Source organism: Camarhynchus parvulus, chromosome 1A (assembly GCF_901933205.1).
Source record: "Camarhynchus parvulus chromosome 1A, STF_HiC, whole genome shotgun sequence".
NCBI classification, from domain to species: Eukaryota; Metazoa; Chordata; class Aves; order Passeriformes; family Thraupidae; genus Camarhynchus; species Camarhynchus parvulus.
This window is the reverse complement of record NC_044586.1, coordinates 31,355,799-31,378,544: the sequence shown is the minus strand read 5'-3', so window position 1 is coordinate 31,378,544 and position 22,746 is coordinate 31,355,799. Positions and strand designations below refer to the sequence as shown.

The 22,746-nt window shown below is 35.4% G+C and overlaps 1 protein-coding gene across 1 annotated transcript in view; it reads right to left on the bottom strand.

Moving 5' to 3' along the window:
* The window catches only part of PPFIA2 (PTPRF interacting protein alpha 2), a 287,472-nt gene that overhangs the window by 89,477 nt on the left and 175,249 nt on the right, over positions 1-22,746 (bottom strand). Inside the window, 2 exon segments of the mRNA XM_030960984.1 lie at positions 5,315-5,389; positions 14,973-15,137. Coding sequence (XP_030816844.1) covers positions 5,315-5,389; positions 14,973-15,137 — 240 coding nt within the window.

The following is a 22,746-nucleotide window of genomic DNA, read 5'->3' as shown; positions in this document are numbered from 1 at the left end:
ATTTACATAGACATTTAAAGTTCAGAGCACAAAGAATATCTTTTCAGAGTCAGACCTCTGCAAATCTACAGCTTATAATGAAATAGAAAAAAAAACATGTAGAGGAGAGTTACAAAGCAGTTGCAAGCTTGCAGTTGCACGATTCTGAGAAAGTATGGTGCTATGAAAGAAGGTACTATAGAGAAAGGGTGTTTCAGATTCTTTGCAAGGAAATGTATGCCGCAAGTCACCAGAAACAGATATAAGTCATCTGCCTGGCCTTCAGAACAAAAAAAAAAAAGATCCCTGAATACCACCCAATTTCATCCGAAGTTTTGATAGCAATAATTTCTAAATTGTTGATAGATTTGTATAAATTTTTATTTTTTGTAGTTTTGTATAAATCATATGTTCAAGAAATGCACATCTATTTTTCCCAGTAAACTATTCCTTTTACAACACTTTTACTCCAAAAATCACTTTGAATTGTAATTACACAGAAAGCCTAAGGCAGCCAAGAAACTCCTGTTAAAAAATGCCTTAACTAACTGGAAATGAAAAATCTGTTTTTTCATCTGAAATATGTTTTTATAGAAATATGTTTTCATATGCAACCATGGGTAAAAAGGACAAGCCACATTTAGCTAAGAGTTCACTTTGAAATGCATATACATATTAACTAGTACAGAATATTCCAGTAGCAGTAGTGATACCACAGTCATGTCTGCAGCATCCCTCGTGGTCAGAACCAAAACTGTTCTCAGCTGTAACAGTTTTACTGCATTTTTTGCTGTGTTCTTGATTTGCCCTGAACAGCAGAAGTTTGGCAATTAGCAAGATATTTGGAAGGTCTTTCATGAATAAGTAGATATTTTCTGCTGTCTCTGGTATGAAACATAAATAATCAGACATTTCAAACCATTCTCTCTTTTCAGTGATGTAAATAATTTATGAATGCTTTCATAAATGCTGAAAAAATAGCATTGGGGTACCCTAATGAATAAACTGACCCATTGTCAGGAAGAAACCCATTGCCTAACCAGGAGAATGTATGCAGTTACATGAAGCAGTGAGCCATGATCCAAAACACCTGCAAGATCTCTGAGAGCTCCAGGAGTTAAATTTAGCCTCAAACTCAAGGAAACTTTTGTAGAAGCAATTGTAACAATAAGGCTTTAAAATGAAGCCTGAGTGTTTTAAAATATAATCTATGTGTCAGTTGACAGAGGCAGTATAATGTTATTTGGCATTTGGAAATAGCATTGGCAATTGGAACAAATGCTGAGGAAAAGCATATGGTGGTACAGTGATATATACAGTAAAATCAGTAGTTTCTGCAATTTTATATTCTGCACTCCCAATGCTGTCTGGGTTCCTAAAGTTCCACTTATTCCTTTGAGGTAATGAATGTAAGTAAAGCTTTATTTTTCATGCCACAGTTTCTACTAATGAGGAGAGATGGAAAAGCCAGCATATTAACTGGAAACAAAATAGGGGTTTGAAATGCCACCTATCATATGATTCTTATTAGCACATAAAGATTTTGCAAGGGATGGATGACTGTTTAAAATTAACAGGAGAAAATTTATGGGCAAATGAAGCACAGCCATTAAAAAAAATTCCAGTATTGAATTAATTATGTATAATGCTTGATTTTCCAAAAAAAAGAGCCTTGGAAAAAAGCTTTAAAGGTTGTTTTGTTTTTTTTTTTTAACTATTTGTGGAAGGCTCAGGGAAACGGAGATCTGTTAATGGAAATGGCAACAGTTGTCATTTAACACTGCACATTGCTGCAGAAATGGATTTAAAAGTGTCACTATGGGTCATGGTCTATAATCTAAGAAGTCTTGAGCTATGGAAGCTGCTAGTACTTGGGTTCCTGGGAACATATGGCACTAATGGCTAACCTTGGTGGGTTGTTTGCATATGTGTAGTTTAGCATACTTTTAAAAAAGATTCACATTTGTAATGATAATAGGAGTATCTCTAAAGCTGAAGAACAATAGTAGTTATCTTGTCAGTATTTTCAACATTGAAGTTAATTCCCATTAAGATCATGAATGACAAAATTGTGAAGATAAATTCACTTCTCTTGCCAATGAGACACATTCTTCTCAAATTAGTGTGTAAAAAGGAAGCTGGTTAGCAGATCATTGTTCACCTTTGCAAATATTCATATGCTCACTGAAAAACTTCACATTTCTCTTGAAAAATATTCACAGAAGAACACTATTATACCACTGAGCTTTGTTATCGGATGTCCCACTTGTAGCTTGTCTAATATCTAACTGCAAATTATAACCCTCAGCAATAAAACTATTTGTAGAGACCATAGGTTATATGGAAGAAGATGAGAACCAGCATAATTTTAAAAGCACCTAAGGGGTAAGAAAATGTAGCTAAATTATTAACAGTAATTTTATTTAAAAACAGAAGGGAAATTTCTCAAAAAAAAGATGTTAACAGTATCTTCTATTCATCTTGTCTACAACAGATAATGATCAGAATGTCTCCAGTTGTGAACAAGGAATGGCTTTGAGTGTAAGCAGAAATGGAAAAAAAAAGCAGGATGAACATGGAATTTTATTACTGCAGTTATCTTGCCCCTGTCTGCACAAAAACTCACTAACAGCAATTCAGTTTGCTGCTATGTACAATGACCCCCTCCACAATCACTAACCAGCTGCAGCAAAATAAAATATATAGTCAAATAACCTTTTCCCCTAGGAAAACATATATTTAAAGAATTTTTAATCCACTCCTTAATAAAATATAAGCTTTAATAAAATATAAGCTCATAAGATGAAAACCCTTCTCTATTCCCCTTGTGTAACTACATGTAAACATTAGCTACACAAGCTGAGTTCCCCCAATGGGTCTAATGCCCACCCCAGTTTCTCTGGGGTTTAGAGTTCAAGGTGTGTTACAATTCCCTACCCAATATTAAGTGCTTTGCAAGACTCTGTTAGCAACTAGAGCTGAAATCAGCTTTGCCAGTTACAGATGATTTCACTCCCTTTGTTATGTATGTAATATGCCACAAAGACTGTTAAATGAGAGCTTAGTTACCACCCAATGATGGAGAACTGCAGTTGTTCTCTCCCAGCTTCGGGGCTATTTTAATTTAAGAACATTTTCAATAAGTACTCAGGACTGTCTGCAGTTTCTCACTGCTGCTGCGTCAGAACCACAGCCACAAGCTTTCAAGAAGAGGAAATATATTAACAAATACATTTCTGCTACTTTTTATCTGCTACTTGTCATATATCTAAATGTAATTTGTTAAGTCAGGGAACCAATTTACTGTCGTAATTTTATGTTTAGATACAGTCCTGAATATAGTATACTCTCAGAATAAGTATGAGAAAATGGATTTGAAAGAAAATATTAATTCTCCTGGGAAAACAGACACCAAGACAGGACTACAGAAATAACTGAAAACCATATATTCAATTCCCCTAGAAACTTAGCCCACCTATTTTCATATATAGTACAATAATTTTTTTAAAGTGCTTTATTGCCTGTGTATTCACTGTGGAATTTAGCATAAAACTAGACTTAAATACTGCAGTGCTCTAATTAATTTTGTCTTACTCAAACAACTAATTGAGGGAAAATTATCTGAACTCTTGTTCAAATACATAACTGTTTGAAAATAATCCACTTGTTCTCTTCCACATCTCTTCCCATCTTACTCTTTTTTCATTATTTAATTGAATGTCAGCTTTAACAGTCCCTCATAGGAAACTGGAATAACATCATTCAGATTGTGTTAGTGGTCATGTTATGCTTGACTGATTCAGTGTCCTTCTAAATGTCTTCAGCGGCATGAAGACACAAATACTGTTCAACATTTCTAAGGATTTGTGGCAGGAAAAGCTATGGAAGTCCTATTTCAATGTAATTTCATTGTGCATGCTTTTATTCCTTACTGTTAAAAAGTTTCATTAAATTTTAAAAATTCCAAATAGCCAGGCAATTCTCTAAAGACCTGATCCTATGCCCAGTGAAGTGAACTTGGATTTAACTGGATGATGAGCAGGAGGGACTGGAAGAGTGCGATGCATCTCAGTTGGCTTGAGTGACCAAAAGGACTGCTTGCTATTTAATAAATGCTAGTGAAAGTAACAGAATACACAACATAGCAACTATATTATTTGAACACAACTTTTCTGGATCCTTCTGAAAGAAGAATCCTAATTTTTAACAGGTAAAGTGCAGTTACTTCAGAGAGAAAAGGGATGAATCAAAATATCATATTAATAGGTTTATAGTTTATCATACTTTATAAAAAAGAAGTACTAATATCTTAATTGAAGATCCTGCTTTTAAGAAGTAACTTTAAGAAACTACCTTTTCCAGTTTAAATTAGTTAAAAATCCTTTAGGAGTCTCTACTTTATCACACATTATTCTGAATTATGAGTATTCCACTTTTCAAGAATTGTTAGGTAGCATTTGAGTTTGTCTGTGGCTTCTTTCAGTTTCTGTCTTAATCCTGAATAAAATGACACCACAAAATGGCCAGAACCTAAAATAGTTTTAACTTGCTTATCTGGCTTATTTTTAACAGTGTTAAAAGCACATGTCAGGTGGGTTCAGAACATGAGGAGAATGGTAAAGTCACCAGAGATTCCATTTTTTCTATTATCTGGCCTCAAAATCACCTCTCTAGGGTGAAAACTTTCTTTCTATATGTGTGTAGTGTACAGCTGTTCAGTACAAACAGGTTTTGCTGTTCACCCTTTCAAACAAAAGAGAACAGTCTTCAGCAGGAAAAAATCTCTCTTGTCCAAGTTCACAATAGTTACATGGCACCAGAGCACACCATGATACACTGCAGTTAAAAGGAAGAGACAAACCTACATTTCACAGTCATCCATAGTCCTCCCTTCATATATCAATGTTAACATTTATATAATGAGCATATATACATGTGTGTGTGTTTTACTTAATTTTATAGTGAAATGGAAATTCAAGTTATTGAATTCTTTATAGTATGTGACATATTTGTTGGTTCACTCCTTTTTCAAGTCCAATAAGAAATTTGGGAATCTGTTACTAGCACTTGGATTTTGGCTTGCTCACAAGGGAAGAGGAGGAGGAAATAAATCAGTAAACAGAAGGTTGTATTAATCTTACAACCACCTGAAACAAGCCTCACTGAGAAGCTTACTCACAATGTAATTTTTCTTTAGCTTTGTTTCATTTTGATTTTGTTTGTTTGTATTATTGTGGGGGTTTTTTTCTAACAGTTTTGAAGGAAGTGACAGGGAACACATGGGACAGAGTATTAGAAATTTAATCTCAAAAGGGGAGAAAGTGTTTTATGTTACCTCCTGGTTAGCAGCAGCTAGTTCTTCTTCCAGTGCAGAGACTCTTTCTAAAGAAACCCTCAGTCGTTCCCTTACCTAGAAGAAAAATCAAAATATGTGCAGTAACGTAATTTCTATTAGTCTTTAAAGATTATATAATCTGCCATATGCTCTACTGTATGCCCTGCCACTCCATTTGCAGGCATGTGTGTTGCACCCTTTCATGAGACATACTGTGTAGTAAACATTTAAACCTAACTACAGGAAAACTTAACCCATTAAAATAGGTGTCAAACTTTATATGCCACACTGCTGTTCCACAGTCTGCCAGTAATTTTATGGAATACACAGCAAATGAAAATATTTTAAGACCACATTAGGCATAAAAATAAAACTTTCACAAACATCTTTTACAAAGGATAAAGAAAAAAACATTTTCTGATGTTTTAAGTTCACTCCATGGAAGAGAAGTAATCTGTTTATTGTAACTGAATGCAATAAATTAATTTGTAATATGAAATATAATGTAATATGAAAATAATATATAATATGAAAAATAACTTGTAGCATTGCCTTCAGGCCCATATACTAGAGATCTTTTATATCATCATGCATTTGTTTCAGTTTTGCAAAAAGTCATAAACAATGTATACTCTCATAAGCAGGAAATTCCTCTGTGTTTGCACCAGTTTCATAAATAACCTGTTCTGTTCCAAGGATGATTATGATCTCAATTATTATTATTACCAGTATTTTAATTATTGCTCATTATTGATTATTAATAGTTAATATTAAATTAATACTAAATGTGTCTGAAGATACAATCACAGCTGATTTGAGTGCTCTGGCTCAGGGTCAGCTCGCGTAGCTCATGTAACCTAAGCCAGCAGTGTAGCTGCAGTCTCCCACTACACCCAAAGGCAAATCAGACCTGAAGTGACCTACAGTGCTGTGTGTGATTCTCTCTCCTGACTGTTAAGGGTCCCTGTGACTATCCTAATCTACAGAACTTCATTAGGCACCTCACAATAAATGAGTTTGTAACCTGGCTAATCAGTCAACACTCAAGGTATACTTCTTTACATGTTCCAACTACCCTGCAGCAATGCTGCTCCAGCTGCTGATGTACAGATGTTTAAGGCCATCAGCAATGTTTGCTGGGTAAGGTAGCATACTCTATTAGACCAAGAGATGTAGCTGGAAAATAAAGCAAAACAAAATCAGTCTTTCATTTACAAAGAAAGATGACACGTTTTCATCCTTGACAAATACAGCAGACCCCTAAAAGAGTTCTGTATGTCCTAACACTTTCATATTTTTTCCAGTGATAGCTCTTAGTCTAATAAATACTACCTTTCCTTACACACTTCATTTTCATTTACTACAGCTAGAAATGAGATTTCGCAAACAGATCACTATATCCCAAGAATGGATTAGACTTTAGTAGATGAAAATTAATTACCAAGACTATAACACAGCATGTTCACTTGACTTTAAAACTGACTAAATCTAAAGATGAAATACATATTCAGGAAATGAACACTTAAAAATAAAACTACTCACCCTTTCTAAAAAATGCAAATGTACTTTTAAATGCAGTATTTTGAGGCTTTTATTCCTCTTTACATAGCTTATTTAAAACAACTAGTGAGAGGTGTAGATCTGTCTTCAAGAGGCCTGATTTCAACTTCTCCTCAATGGGAAATGGTATATAACAACTTTTTAACAAAAAACTCAGATAAATTAAAAATAATACATGGAAAAATTACAATCATATTTCTGGCTTCAATCCCTTTGGCTGTAAGTGCTGCATTGGGACAAAATGATTGAGAAAAAATTCACAAGCAGGCAGTTGTTAAAAGTCAAAAGGAAATACAATAAGTTGGCAACTTTAATTGATTTTTTTTCTGAAACCTCCATGTATTCAAGCCCAAGTCTTTTATAATGGAGAATGTAGTTAAAAAAATACATTATAATACGTCTAACACTGACATTCACTTTGAATGGTTCTAGAATTTGCAAACCATATAGGCCAGATTATTGAGGATGTCACAGCTCTACAAGGAGCTGGAATCAGAATTATCCTTAAACTTTACAACCTGTGGCACTGTAGAAATGAATCCTAGTGGGTTTTATACAGCCATTTTAGAGCTAGTAAACAACACTGCCTCTAAACAACAGACAACTCTGGAGACATAATTTTTACATGGCACTTCAGCAAAACTAGGTGGAAAATTAGTGTTTCTATTCTGGCTGTTGAGCTATTATATTCAAATACATTTCATTCTCGGCCTATTGTCAACAACATTGAACATTACCAGTGTAAGACAGAGCAACAGCTGGAAGTTGTTTTTTTTTTGTCCTGCCTCGCCTTATCTTGCCTCGCCTTCCTCCCAGGTACATAGTTAACACACTGCTTTTTTGTTATAATGACCTAACCAAAATTGCAGTCTGATGGCTCCTACTTGTTCTCTGAATCTAACAGTTGCTAAAGGAACTGAAAACAACTCTGCCTTGGCACAGAAAGCCTTTTTCCCTTTCATCTGACCAGTGAACAACAAATTCAGATTCACATTTGCCATACTGACATTGGAAAGGCTACAACTAATTCTTCATTTTCAAACATAAATAACAGCTGTTAAAATTGAGGGAAATCTTTGATTCTATTAGTAAAAAAATAGAATTACACCATCACTCTGATCTGAAGGGAAAATCTGCTCTGGTTTATAACCCAAAATCTGTAACATTATTTCTCATTTTACATTTCTTTCTCAGTCATACACAAATGTATTGCAAAGCATTTTTTATTGGATTCCGTATTCAAATTTATGTTTACAGCAAAAAAAAATCCCAAACAGAACCATCCTCATTTCTGAGAGATGCAGGAAAGGTTGTTGTTCTGGGTCACCATCTCGTTAAAGAAAAAGGAACTGGAACAAATGCAAACTATTTTTATCTGACCATTTTTGTCTGGGTTTTTTTTCATATGATGAATGCCAATTAGTGATTGGCATACTGTTTTCTATTTTCTGGAAGTGACAGTAAGTGAGTAACTGTAGTTAATAAGAATTATCTTAGTGAGATCATGTGTATCACTTCAGAAGTTACTCTGCTTAAATTTCATATGGTTCTTCAACATATTTCTATTTTCTTGGGCACATGATTGATAGAGCTTTTCTAAAAAAGGTTTCACAAAGTGAGACTAATCAGATGTCAAGTGATCTAACAGAAATGCTATCATAAACATTTTTAAAGGACAAATACCTGGAGAATAGAAGGCTCTAAGGAGAGCTTATAGCACCTTCCAGTTTCTGAAGGGCCTTACAACAGAGCTGGAGAGGAACTTTTTACAATGGTAGGTAATAACAGGACAAGGTGGAATGAATTTAAACTGAAAGAGGACAGATTTAAATTAGATATTAGGAAGACAATTTTTACTATGAAGGTGGTGAGCCACTAGAACAGGTTGCCCAAAGAAGCTGTGGATGCCCCATCCCTGGAAGTGTTCAAGGACAATTTGGATGGGACCTAGGGCAACATGGTCCAGTGAATGATATCCCTAACAAGGCAGAGAGTGCAAACTGGGTGATTTTTAATTATTTCTTTTTAACCAAAATTATCTTGTGACTTTATGATTGTAATGTCACAGACACCTCAGAGAAGAGTTGTTCTCTCCATGTTAGAGGGTGTATCCAACATAAGCCCAGATGACTGGGTATTCTTCTGGCTTTTAAATGCAACCACATTATCTTTAAATGTAACATAGTCAATGTCATGTTAGCACTGCTGTCAGTGCAAAATATCACCCATCTTTCTCTGTCTCCTAGCAACTGCTTCCCACTTTTTTGCTTGCTGTCAAACTCTTTCTTCATTCTCTACAGATCTGCAGCCCATACAGAGCTTTTTAAAAAACATGTGCACACTGGAATTGAATCACTTTTTTACCCATGAACAGTCTATTGAATAAAAGTTCTTCTAGTTACCTGCTAATGAATACAAAGATAGTGACCATGCTGACACAAACAGGCTGATTTTTTTGCAAGGATGTTAAGTATACTTTTCTGCCACTTATCACAAGAGAACCAGTGGGTTTTTGATTCTTAGCTAAGACAGTATCATCTGGTAGCTGCTTTCCACTGTGAAAATCAACTGGACACTTTTCTTACAACACTGACCAAAAACTGGGTTTGGAGAAGTTGCTTCTTTCTTCTTTCTAAGTGCACATTTTAAAAGTTGAACCCAAAGTTTAAAGCAAAATAGGAAAAATGTCTGCAGGACAACAAACATGTTCAGATAGATATTAGAAACCAAATAGAACTTCAGAAAGGCACAAGTAACATAATAGTTTTTCTACCTTTTGTCCTTCCTGAATTGCATATAAGGGCTATCTATTTCCTGACCTACTCAATGTCTATTCTAACCATGAAGTTAACGTGAGCTTCTATTTTTCATTCAGCTCTAATGATTTCTAGGAAATATTGTCTTCACTTGCTCTTTTATTAACAATTCCATGTATATTTGTATATAATACCACAAAATATTTTTTAGTGCTGTCTTACATTAGTTCCACAACTATTCATTGCATGAAAAAAAACCCTCAACAAAGGTATGAGCTACTTAGCAGCAGTGAGAGAAGTGTTTGAGATCTGTAGCATTAAGAAGGACAGGGTGAATAAGTGAAGGGAGTTTTGAATGACTATGAATACTGCTGCAAATTTCACCTGACTTATACAATAGCAAAGGTTATGAGAAATGTTAAGCCAGAATTTCACATTGGTCCTATCCCAAATCACTCCTAAGTTCTAGTGTGAAAAACTTCATACTTTTTTTAACAATTCTTGTTGTCTTTGAGATGTAACTTAACCTTACACTTAGGTAAAACAGTCACTGAATTTAACTTCTCACATGATAAAAATTTAAAATTTCTAGCAGAACTTCCCCTGTGCTTTGGTTTTTTATTTATAAAATGTTAGCATAATTAGATATACAAATATTTTTTGAAAATATATATAGTTCTGTCAAATTTAATTTTTAGATAATAATAATAATAGTAATAACAAAGAATACAGTTAGTGTGCTATCAATTTCATTTGCTGTGACACAACTTACCCAAGGAGACACAATGAGATTTTTCTGAGGGACACATATAATGGTAAAAATTTCTTAAGTAAATTAAATCTGTCATTATCCTCATGCTCCAAAGTGAAAATTCTCACAAAATAAATTAAAAGTGCAAAAACAGTCTGTGAAGACTCTTTTTTTGGCACTACTAAGATCTCTACTAGAAGATAATAGGGTAAGATTCAAAGCCCTACTCTTACCACTCCCTTCTTACTAGAAGGTACCTGCTGGGTTCAGCCAAACAGGACTGGCTCTCTCTCGTGGGAAGATCATGGCAAGCTTTCATTCTCCAGGCTTGTGGCATGTGGATAATGAGGGGGATCCTGAAGGAGCTGTCAGACTTTAAAAAAACTGCAATGACAGCCATGTTTTCTCAGAATAATGCATTCACACCTGTGATCTCTCTGTGGTGATCTGTCTTTTGGACAAATGGTAAAGGCAGAGCCCAGACCTCACGTAATAGATAAAAAGTCAACAGACTTTGAAATAAGTTAAAGTATCACTCCTGATTTTTTTAATACTTAAGCAGAGCTGCCTAGAAACTGATACATTTTATTTTTCACTTTCCAATCTCTTAGTAGGTTTCATTGCATTTTCTTATAGTAATGAGGAGGGTTTTGTAGTTCTTGTACTGTTCATGTCGCAATCCTTTCATGATCAGTCAAGTTTTGTGGCAGAGCTTGTTACAACACATCAAGATGTTTTAGTGTAGGAAGTGAAAACATGAAAGAGAATTTGCATTTAGGAAGAATTTTAAGATTTTCTTCATACTTTTGTACGTTTAAAGGGCAAAACTTCTCATGAAAATATTTTGTTATGCTTTTCCAAGAATGTAGCAACTACATTAATAGTTTCAGTGTCAACACTTTTTATGAAGAAAAAAAATTAAAGAAAAATTTGCATTATTCATTTGCAAAGGATCATGATATATTTCCTGTGCCCTTTTGAGAGTTTTTATTACTTTTTATCCATTAACCTATTTCGGCTTTGTGAGCACTTTCTGATGGGGCACTGTTTACATTGCTGTTCCATCGGTGTATCATAAATCATGGTTTTTTGCCTCAGTTTTACTGTGAGGTTCTGCCTCCAGGTCTCCTCTGAGCACAGCAGCAGAATCTGCACAAGTGAAGCATTACCCAAATACAGGAAGACATAAGTCAAAGGCAGTAGATTGACTCCATGCATGGCTGCCAAGATTACTTGATTACTTTTTCATGCCTTTCTCAGCTTTGCAAGTAGTACAAGTCAGGGAGATTCCTGATGAGTAGAAAACTCACAAATGTTTTGTCCTTCTTCATGAAATACAGGGGTTATCCTGGAATGATCCAGGAAAGTACAAGCTGGCCAATGTAGGGAAGGTTATCCAGCAAATCTTCCAGGAAGCATTTTCAGGCACATAAAGGACAAGATGGTGACTGGGGAGAGCCAGTATGGCCTTGACAAAACCAAATGATATCTGGCCAACCTTGTTGCCTTGTGTGATGAGAGGACTGGCTCCATGGATGAGGGGAGAACAGAGAATGCTTTTTGTCTTTACTGGGGTTTTCTTCAAGATCTTCCATTTATCCCTAGAGAAACTGGTGAGATGTGAATTGGTGAAATAGATTCCATTGTGCATCAGAAATGGACTGGACTGTGAGGTTCAGAGGTTTGTGATCAGTGAGACGAAGCCTGTGTGGCATCCCATTGCCACAAAATGCATAACCCATGAGGGAATGAGACAGGCTTCAGGAAAAGAAAGCAGTTTTGCAGAAAAGACCTAGTGGTGAAAAAGGCCAGCAGAGTTTGGCAAGTGGGTTGGATGAAATGATTATTTCCCTCCAGACTTTTGAGGCTGCATTTGGTTTTGGGGTTTCTGGTAGAAAATATTGGCAGATTTCAATGAGGGCCCACGAAGCTGGCCATGAGCTGGAGCACACAGCATATGACGCAGGCTGAAAGAGCTGGGTCTGGTCAAAGTGAAGAAGGAAAAGTTCATGGGAGATCTAATTGCTGCCTACAACCAGCTAACCAGAGGATGGGGAACAAATAAAGCCAGATTCTTTTTGCAGATGCAGGAAGGGAAGACCTTGCAGGACAAAAAGGAACCAGTGCAACACTCGGCAACAGAAACTCCAGATAGGTATTATGGGAAAAAATTACAGTGAGGGTGGTGAAACACCAGAATAGGTTTTCTGCCTACAAATATTGAGAAGTTATTGGACAGGACCCTAAGCAACCTGAAACAGTTGGCCCTGCTTTGAGCAGGAGGTTGGGCCAGATGTCTCTGAGGAGCTCCAACCCACATTGTTCTACTGATCCCTGAAAAGCTTCAATGCATTTTTATAGGTGGATTGATATCTTATTTCTGAAGGGTCTGAAACAAATCTAACTTACATAATTTTTCTGTCACCATGCCGAATGTATGACTCACATGCCATAAAAAAAATTTAGCACATTTGGGTGCATGCAGTCATTTTTAATTTCATTATTTTTAAATAAAAATCACCATAATGCTGACAATTTGTGAAAGCATTATATTATCAAGTATCTGGGTGATATTTGCAACGTCTTTGATCCAGTCCTTCCAGAGACACTGTAACAAAACCAGGCATTTTTTATGTAGGATTTGTCCTTGAAAATAACGAGTGCTGGGTTTATAACAAATTGTTTTAAAATAATTTATTAAATTGTTTATTGGACTTATCTCAGAATGTTTTATAGTAACACATAAATAATATAGTTGTTTTTTTAATAGTAAAAATTTGATTTATTGCATCAAAATAAAAAACGTTCCACACATAGGTAAACAACATGTTGGAAAAAATAATTTTGACCAATCAATTTTAAAACTTGCTTTATAATGGAACAAATCTTCTATTAATATGATTGCAGATAGTTGACTTTTCTACACTGAAAATTGTGATTACCACTGGGACAGGAATCAATTAGATACATAAGATGTCTAGCTTTGTCATTCCAAAATTTTTTAACATGCTGAATACTGATTTTAATCTGCAACATTCAAAATAATGCAAGAATAGAATTTTCAACAATCTAAGTCAAATTTTTCAGTAATACAAGTCAAAACATTACATGTAGCTTCAATCTAATTCCGTACAATAGTTTTCAAAATGGGATGTAAAATAAACTGCATAGTACCAAAACACTAAAACATTCACGAAAGAAAATGTGCAAGAGGTACACAACTGTTGAATAATCAGAATCGATTTCAAGTTTAGTTCTTACACTTTCTCATACTTACCCAACACAATGTCAAAAAGTATAAAAGCTGGAGAGCTCCCTACCCCAGTTTTATCGATATTTAAAGAGCTGGATAAAAGATCAAAGCTCAGAGCATAAACCCCATCAATCCTCAAAAGATCTTTTTTAATAATACAGGATTTTTAAAGTCTTAATGACATCCTAAAGCTTATTACAGTGGCTAGAAGTCATCATATTTCCTTTTCTAGATTTTCTTTAAAGATGCTTTCATGATATCTAAATTGGACATATAACCCAAAAGATATACCTAAACACATAAGAAGTTTTTAATTGGTCTAAGTTACTTAAATTCATTCAACTTTGAACCTGATAGTTAACCTAGTATGACTCATAACCCACAGTGTCTCATCCTTTCATTACCAACAATATATATACTGTTATATATCTACAGCTGCCTCATTCAGTAAGTAAAGTCAACTTTCTGAGTATATTTCTGAAAGTTAAAGTTAAATTTGTTACTGTGAGACCATTAAACTGGTCCTGTACAACACAGCTCATCTGTGCAAGTCAATGGTTTCAGATGCTGTTCTGCACAATGTCATCCCTGCTTACCCAACCGTTTCAAACAGGGAAGCAACTCAGCAGCAGCAATAAGAAAATCAGCCAAAAGAGACCCCATAAAGAATGAGGTTCTTTGCTCATGAGCCCTGCTTCTCACGTGCTCCCTGCATGTGCAGTTTTGAGACACTCACGAATTCAGATACATCACCTTCTGAGCACACTGTTTCTAGACTTGAATTGGATTTCTGAATTCATGTACACAATACTCAAGCTGGTAATTCATAGTTGTACAAGTTTCATTCACTTTGAATGCAGTCTTTCCAGCACAAGATACATGAGGAATGCACTGGAAAGGCCCCTCTTCATTAGCATGACTTGATGCAGTTATTGTTGGATTTTACCTTGATTCTGCAGGCCCTTCATCGCCTCTGATAATGAAGAATGTACTACTTTAGGTTACGATAATTATAAAGGGAAGACTCTCCTTACATAGCGAAGGCTAAAAAGATCTCTGAAATTTAGGAGGTTTTCCTCCTAAAAGTATCTACGAGCCAAGTTCCCTTATGTAGTTAGGAACATCTTATTCTCCCTCTCTATGTGTTTTTGAAATTTGAGCTATTACAGCCATTGACCATACCTTCTTACCATCCGTATTTCTCTGGACACCTGTAAAGACTCTAAGTACAGGATTTATTCCAAGGAGCAACAAACCATATTGTTGCTCTGCTGCATCATAAAGCACAATTAGGCAAGTTAAAGAGTGTATTCAGTAAGTTTTTTTTCCATACTGTACCTTTTCATCCAAAGCCTTGTGGTGCTCAAACAGAGATTTCAGGGCTTTGAGGACCTCAACTTCACTGGAAACTCCTGAGGGAGACTGTGCTTGCCGTTTCACCACTGTCATCCTCAGGGATCTTTCGTGTCTCGAGACAAGGCACTCCAAATGCTCCAGTAACAGCTATAGGATTTGAAATAAGAAGTTATTAATTTCTGCGCCCCTAAATGCCACAGAAATTCCAATTACAAAGTACATGATACCAAACAGCAATCTTCCTGGCAACTTCATTGTAGGAGAGATTGCTGGAACTACTAGCAATATTTCATGTTTCTAAAGTAGATGGAATAAATGGAAAAAGAGAAGATCCGCTCATGATTTTACTTAAAATTCTGCTATGAAAAGCAAGAACAACAAATCATTAAGCATAGGGTCACTATTTTACTAAATTAATTACATATAATTTGTGATAGCAAATGATGAGCATTGATAGCCAAATAAGCAAAGACAGTCTAAAGAATCATGCAAAAATATTAAATAAATTTACAATTAATTTAGCCTAACTGTAATATATTTTCAATTTATCTTGAAAGCAACTTAACAAAATACGTAGTAGTGAACAGTATATTTTACTAGATTTTTAAGACTATCCATTATAACTGTCACAGCTAATGGTGCTGGTCACTAGCACATGCTAAAAAACATTGTTTCTGTTGTATTAAAAACACAACAAAAATCAGAGAGGTCCATAAACATCTGTAAAATAGACCATAAATAACATATTGTTAAAACATTTTATATTTAGTTTCCATTGTTACTCTGAGGTTAAAGGAAAAATTAAAATGGTATGTTGATGTTGAATAGAAAACTCCTTATTTGCCTATTTTCATAGGGCTACCACTGCCATTTTTAGTACTTGAACATTAAAGAGAATTGGTTAGCTGTAAGGTTAAATCAGGGTAGCTAAATTCATGAATCAGAATGCATGTTAAATGTATTGTAATTACAATAAACAATTATATCTAACTCATTGAACTGGAAATCTGAAAGTTACATGGACAATTGTTTAATATTTCTTCTTTGATGTGGTTCTTAATATAGCTACTATTAGTAAATATATTTATTTATCTGTAATCCACAGTTATTCTCAGTTACATAATGGTTTTTATTCTTACATGAATTACTAGACATAGTAGTATGTTGATAATAAGTCAGATTAAGAATAATTATGGTTTGGCGTCATCTTTGTTTAAAACATGGTTCTCGTGTCTGGATTTGCACCTGGTTATTACACTACAATAACTATATTCTTCACAAAAAGTAGCGAAGGAATATGTGAACAATGTCAATACAATGAGAGTTATAATGACTGCCTGCAATTCAAGAAAGGAGGGTCATTTCTGAATCCAACTCATGCCCTGTATTTATCAAAAGCAAATGAACAAGACATTCACAAGCTTTCTCATCCCTGAAGGGCTAACAGCAGATATAGGTGGATTTTTAATTATTTGAGGCAGACCAAACTAGCACAAAAATTTGAAGAGACCTCTTAATGATAAAGCCATCAAGAACTCAGTGTGGGGCTGTGGGAAGTTTGCAAATTAAATGAGATCAGAATATATCCCAAATATTTACAGAGTATTTCTGTCCAAAGTAGTACTTAAATAAACAATTAACTGCTGACATAAATAGAACTGAATTGCTGAATTTTGGTCTAAATTCTTGTATCGTCATGGCTTTTCCAAGCCATCTAGTTTATCTTGTGGGAAAGCTGCAGGAAAGTAAGTCAATAGCTGATTTCTAATTCTTCAACCTACTCTCTGCCCTGTCTCTTGAAAGAGTCTGTGAAGGTGCAATATTTCCTTCTCTGTGCAGTCTAACTCTGACCCACTCCATAGCCCTGGGGTAGCCAGAATCTGACTCTAGTCCACTCTGCGCACTTAGATTTCCCCACAGTCATTCCCACCTCCCGGCTGATTCTGTTAGAGCCTGGCTTGGCCTGATGGTTTCTCTTTATGCAGAAAGCTTTCACTGCATCATAGCTACATCTGGATGAGTCTAAATCCAGCCAAAAGGCTACAGATTTCTGAAGAAATTGGGAAGAAAGGGAAGACATTGATCCACAGTTGAGTTTTTAGTATGGCCATTCCTTCCATAGGTCTTGTAGTTGTCTAATGCTCAAACTGACACCCACTAAACCAGTCCAGAGTAACAAAACCTTAAAACCTAAAAAATCTCTTTTCTGGCCTAACTGAGCAAATTTACCATATGTGGTGTCCTACTATCCTAAATGACTTGCAGACAAATGCTGTGATGATCAGGGATGTCTGAGAGCCTGTATGCAAGACTTAGTTGGAAAGGAAAATGGGAAAATCTGGCTTAGGAGAGAAGAAAAGTGATGGTGACATGGAAATCTTGACATGGAAAAATACTAATGACAGAAGGAATTACACATAATCTACAGCAAAGAGGTAAATAAGGAACACACAAAAACCCTCCTATCATACATCCAGAAGCTCATTATGAATTGGTTCACACTGACAATCCCAACGGGGAATGTGAAGTCAGCATGGACAGAAGACAAGAAACTTGCTAAGCAAAGGCAGAATGCAGATCAAAGAGAGTGATGAAGAGACAAAACAAGTTAAACAAGGTTTTCAAGTATAAGAATTGAGCAGAGTGGTGGGAACTCAGAATTTCTAATGGGGTGATTGTGGAAGAGTTTGCTATTTGAGATGAACAGTACAGCATTCTATCCTTTTGCAGAGCTACCAATAACATATTTAGGTTACTTTACTGCCATGTTAGAAACATGCATAATACACAATATTAAACCAGTGACAATCACCCATTTAACATATACAGAAGCTAAGCTTGTTTTTAGCTGAGAAGTACCATTTCAGACTAGAAAAAGACATATTCCAATGTCTGCATACATTTCAAGGTTGTTACATAAATCAAGTGCAAAATGCTGTGTTACCTATTTTGCTGTATACAGATTGTATCAGCTGTGTCAAAAGACCCATAGAGAACTAAACCAGTGCTTCTGACCATTTCATACCTTTTCTTTCTGTTCCTATTTACTAAGACATTTGCAGTCACTCATTCTTCTGGAAACTATCTCTGAACACTGGAATTTTCCTTACCATCAGCTCTAGGAATGCTCAAGAAGGCATGCTAACATAGGTTTCTCATTTGTAAAAATTTCTTATTTTTGCTTTTCAACAAAAATAATCTTGATATCTTCATAAATTCTGTGAGCACTGTTAACTGCAAAACTAGCTGAGCAGGGAATACTATTAACCAGGTATCTTAGTGAAACATTACTCCCAGTTCTGCTGAAAGGGATAAAAACCTAAGGGGGTAGGACATCTGACTGTGACTGAGAACCTGATAGCAAACCTTTGCTCCCTGCTCAGATGAAATGCTAGATTCACAGAATAATAGAATTGTTTAGGCTGGAAAAAACTAAGATCATGAAGTCCAAACATTAACCCAGAACTTCCAAGTCCTCCACTAAACAAAGTACCCAAGTGCCACATCCACAGATCTTTTAAAGACCTCCACGGATGGCAACCCTACCACTTCCCTGGAGCCCAGGGCAGCCTGCTCCAATGCTGGATCCAATCACCAAGATAATCTTCTTAGTGAAGAAATTTTCCCTAACACCTAACCTAAACTTCCCTTGGCATAACTTGAGGATATTTCCTTTTGTACTATCACTAGTTACCTGACAAGGGGCTGAAGCCCACCTGACCTACAGCTGTAGAGAGAAATAAGGTCTCCCCTGAGCCTCCTTTTCTCCAGGCTAAACCCCCCCCAGCTCCCTCAGCTGCTCCTTGCAAGACGTGTGCTTCAGACCCTTCACCAGTTTTGCTGCCCTACTTTGGACATATAACGATACCTGCTGTTTTATTTAACTTTTATCCAATTAAAATTATACTAAAAAAAGGGGTAATTATATTAAAAAAGATCTTCCCTGCTTCCCTGGCAAGTGGAAATGTCAAGAACGCTGACAGAATTATGAAGTGTCTCAGGGCTACAATGGTGGGGGAAGGGAATATAAACATAAAGGATTGACATTGAAGATGATGGTGTGTCCAACCAATGATTAACATCTGAGGGAAATCACAATAACTTGTGGGCATGCTGAGGACTTTCCTCCTCATATAAAGTTCAAGAATTAATATTCCAAATAGTTGTGAGAACATCACAAGATATTCTCATTGAAATAACATTTTAACAATAATGATAATTCATTTAAACTACAAAAGAAAATTGTTAGAAACAGCTTTAGGGATTTCAGTAAGTTGCAACTAAAATCTGGCATTAATAGTGATCATGGGCTGCTGAGCATTTTCTGCTCCCTCACACTGTCAAACTGTTAGAGTTGTCAAGCACTCAGAGGGACAAGCAGCTTGCAGAGAAAAGAAGATGAAGATCAACAGCAGCAGGTAGGACAGAATCACCCACGCATCATTGCCATGCTTTTCCTACTGGAAAGCATAAGCTTGACAATGAATTATGAAATAATCTGACAAGTGAGTTTTATGCTGGGCAAATTTTAGGATGCTCAAGATGCCATGATGATAATTGTATCTTATGTAAATAGGATCATTTCTGGAACTCTGGACTTTATATAAGCATAAAAAAAAATAATAATTTAAAGACTGAAAAGTGCTCTAGCGCATGTTTTTGAATGAATGTAGCATCTTTAAAATGTTCATTAGAACTAAATGAACATGAAAGGAGAAAATTTTTAGAATATACCTAGCTTCCTATATTTCTCAAATCACTTATAAAGCAATTATGGAAGTGGTTAATTTCTGTTAAACAGAAATGCATGGTTAGAATCAATGGTACAAACTACATCGGTGTAGATTATCACCTACTCTGCTCTACTACACCATACCATCAAGACTACATGGACACTGATTTATCTATAGAAAATGAAAGAATACTCATTTTAAGGAATGATGTCCCAATAAGTTGAAATCAGAGTGACTCAGTAGAGTTTGCTATTACAGGACCTGGATTTTAATCAATATAAAATATTTTATCTTAACTTTCATTATTTTTGAAACGCTTGTTTGTAGAAAAAGTTCACAGCAGGATAACAAATGGAGACATTAAAGAATCAGCAGATGGCAATGGCAAGAAAAGGAAAGTCATGAATAATTAAATACACTGAAGAAAACATAAAAGACAAGACTTTTACTGAAATGAGACAGACTTAGCTTAAGGTATTCCTTAGAGGAATAAGGTAACCCTCTAAGAAGAAAATTCTCTATTGAGGTTCAGCTTAGAATTTCCCACCAGCACAGGAAAAACTGAATTTTCTTTCAGTCTATATTTAGAATTCACATTGTTCAGTGAATCTCCGTCTCTGGTGTGAGCACAGAAGACAAGTAAAATAAGCAGACATGGTGTTGAAGACTACCTCTAAAATCAGTCACAAAATCAATCATTTTCTTCAGCATTGTTCCACAGTGATGGAAAACACTTTTCACCTGTGGTCACGCGGTGTGACCTTCAACATCTACACAGGTAAATTAACAGTGAAAATTTTTCTGTGAAAAAATAAATTTGCAGTCCAACTACTGCAGTGTGCCCCATATCTGTCCTTCTGTACAGAAACCAAAATGCAAGCAACCCAGAACCTTAATGAAATCACACAAATGTGAAACCAAGGTTTCACCAAAGAAAATATAACGATTGGATGATACAAAGTAATAGCAAGAAAAGGGGTTTGTAAGAATAATGAATAGAAATTTAATAACTATTATGCTACATAGATTCCAGATAGATATAAAAAATATAGTTATTTAATTACTATATATTACATTTATTATCTGTTGTTACACTACTTTCTAATAGAAGTTCTTTTTTTTTTAAAGAAGAGACACATGAATCTACAAGATAGTTAATAATATTGAGGCAATGATATATACTGTTACTTATATTATTGAATTAATGTTTTGCCATTTGAAGAACTTTAGGAGACAGACATACTTATTGTCATGTATACAGTGTTTTTAGACTGCAAGAATTCTTCGTGTTTAAAAAAGAAATAGAGCACTTGAATAATTTTCAGCATCTATGGAACTGGTTTAATTAAGAGAACCTATGAGAAAACACGCTAAAATAGGTAAAACCACACTATAAAATATATTCTTAGAGTTTCTCAATACAGTAGAAGGGAATTTGAATGATAGAATATAGGGTTAAGTCCTGATTTACAGGTATAATAAGACTGCAGTGCATAATCGAAGATGTTTCATAAACCATTCAATAAGGAATGGAGACAAAAAAAATGAATAAAATTAGATATAAATCAGCCTTGTTCACTTTAATAAGTATTTCATCTCCTAAGACATGAAGCAAAAGAGAGTTAATGACACTGTCTGTTACTGCTGTTTCATTTCTGTACACAGGTATAATTCTTTTTGTTTCTAAACTGTTAGAATTAAAATATTTCAGACCAATTTGAGTAAAAAATTTATGCTTTATGTAAAAAGCACATGTATGTGTCTGGCACTTTTTTTGTTATTGTAGGAAAAAATCCATAATCAGATTAATCAATAGCAGTAGCATATAATATCTTTTTCAGCTACCAAACTAACCCCCAAATTTTCTCATAATAGTACTCTGATCTAATAAAGTAATCCTATGCATTTTTTTGTACTTTCAAAGAATACAGACTGAGACAAAAAAAATTTCATTTTAATTCAAACAGCCAAAGTAGTGTTATTTTATAATTTTCATTAAATAACATGCTAGATCACATTGACTTATCTTCCAGCTTCAGAAAAGATGCTATCTTTCTACATGCTATAGGTGATTATTCTATCTAGAGAATATCCAGAGAAATACCTGTAAGAATTTCTATTAAGGTACTTTTGTATCTGTTTTCAAATTCCCATAGAATGGTCTTCCAGAGAGAACCTGTCCTCCCATCAGCAACGCCACACAATCAGCGCTCCCACACTTTCTACTCTGCCTCGTGTATTGATGAAGTGAGTTGCCAGCTTCGTTCTTAACATGAAAATATTTCTACTGTAATATGTCAGAAAAAGTTATTTATCATAGGCAGCAAAAATATACATTCAACAGCAAATGCCTAAGAATGCTGCTAGAAGGATTGAGTAGAAACTTGATTAAATACTGGGGTAAGGTTTAGTTTCTGATATTTTGGCAGAGATCTGAAGTGTGTGTGTCCCAAAGAATGAAATTCCATCATGGTCTCTCTCTAATACATATCACTGTCAAGGTCTACTACTACAGCTTGGGAAAGTGATTTCCCACTACTACAGAGTGGGAAATCAAGATGTGAAATCAGTTTTGTGTTTTGTTTGTTTATGTGATGAGCAAAAACTGTGTGAGGCTGTTGCCAGAAAATAAAGAAACACATGGGTGGGGGTCTAGAGTAAATAAAATACTGCCAGTTAGGCAAAACTGAAAATGTAAAGGGGACCTGGAGGGCTGGTGTGCACTCAGGACCTGACAGAATTGCCACTTTCATTCCTTTCTGCTGATATTCTGTTTGAAGCAGGACAAATCAGACAGTATCTTTTTTGCTGTTACCCAAAGGAGATAAAAGGTCGGATTAAAAAATCCAGAAGCTTCAATTTGTAACTGAGCATCTTCATATAAAAGCAGCAGGAGGTGCTACTTGGGACAAAGTGGTTGTCATGAGTAGTTCCACTTTGTGTGGTTATGCATGAGTGTGTCCTGTCCTGAGGGGTCAGGTGAGCCTCACTAATGCAGCCAGGCTAGGGCTGGCTTAAGTGTG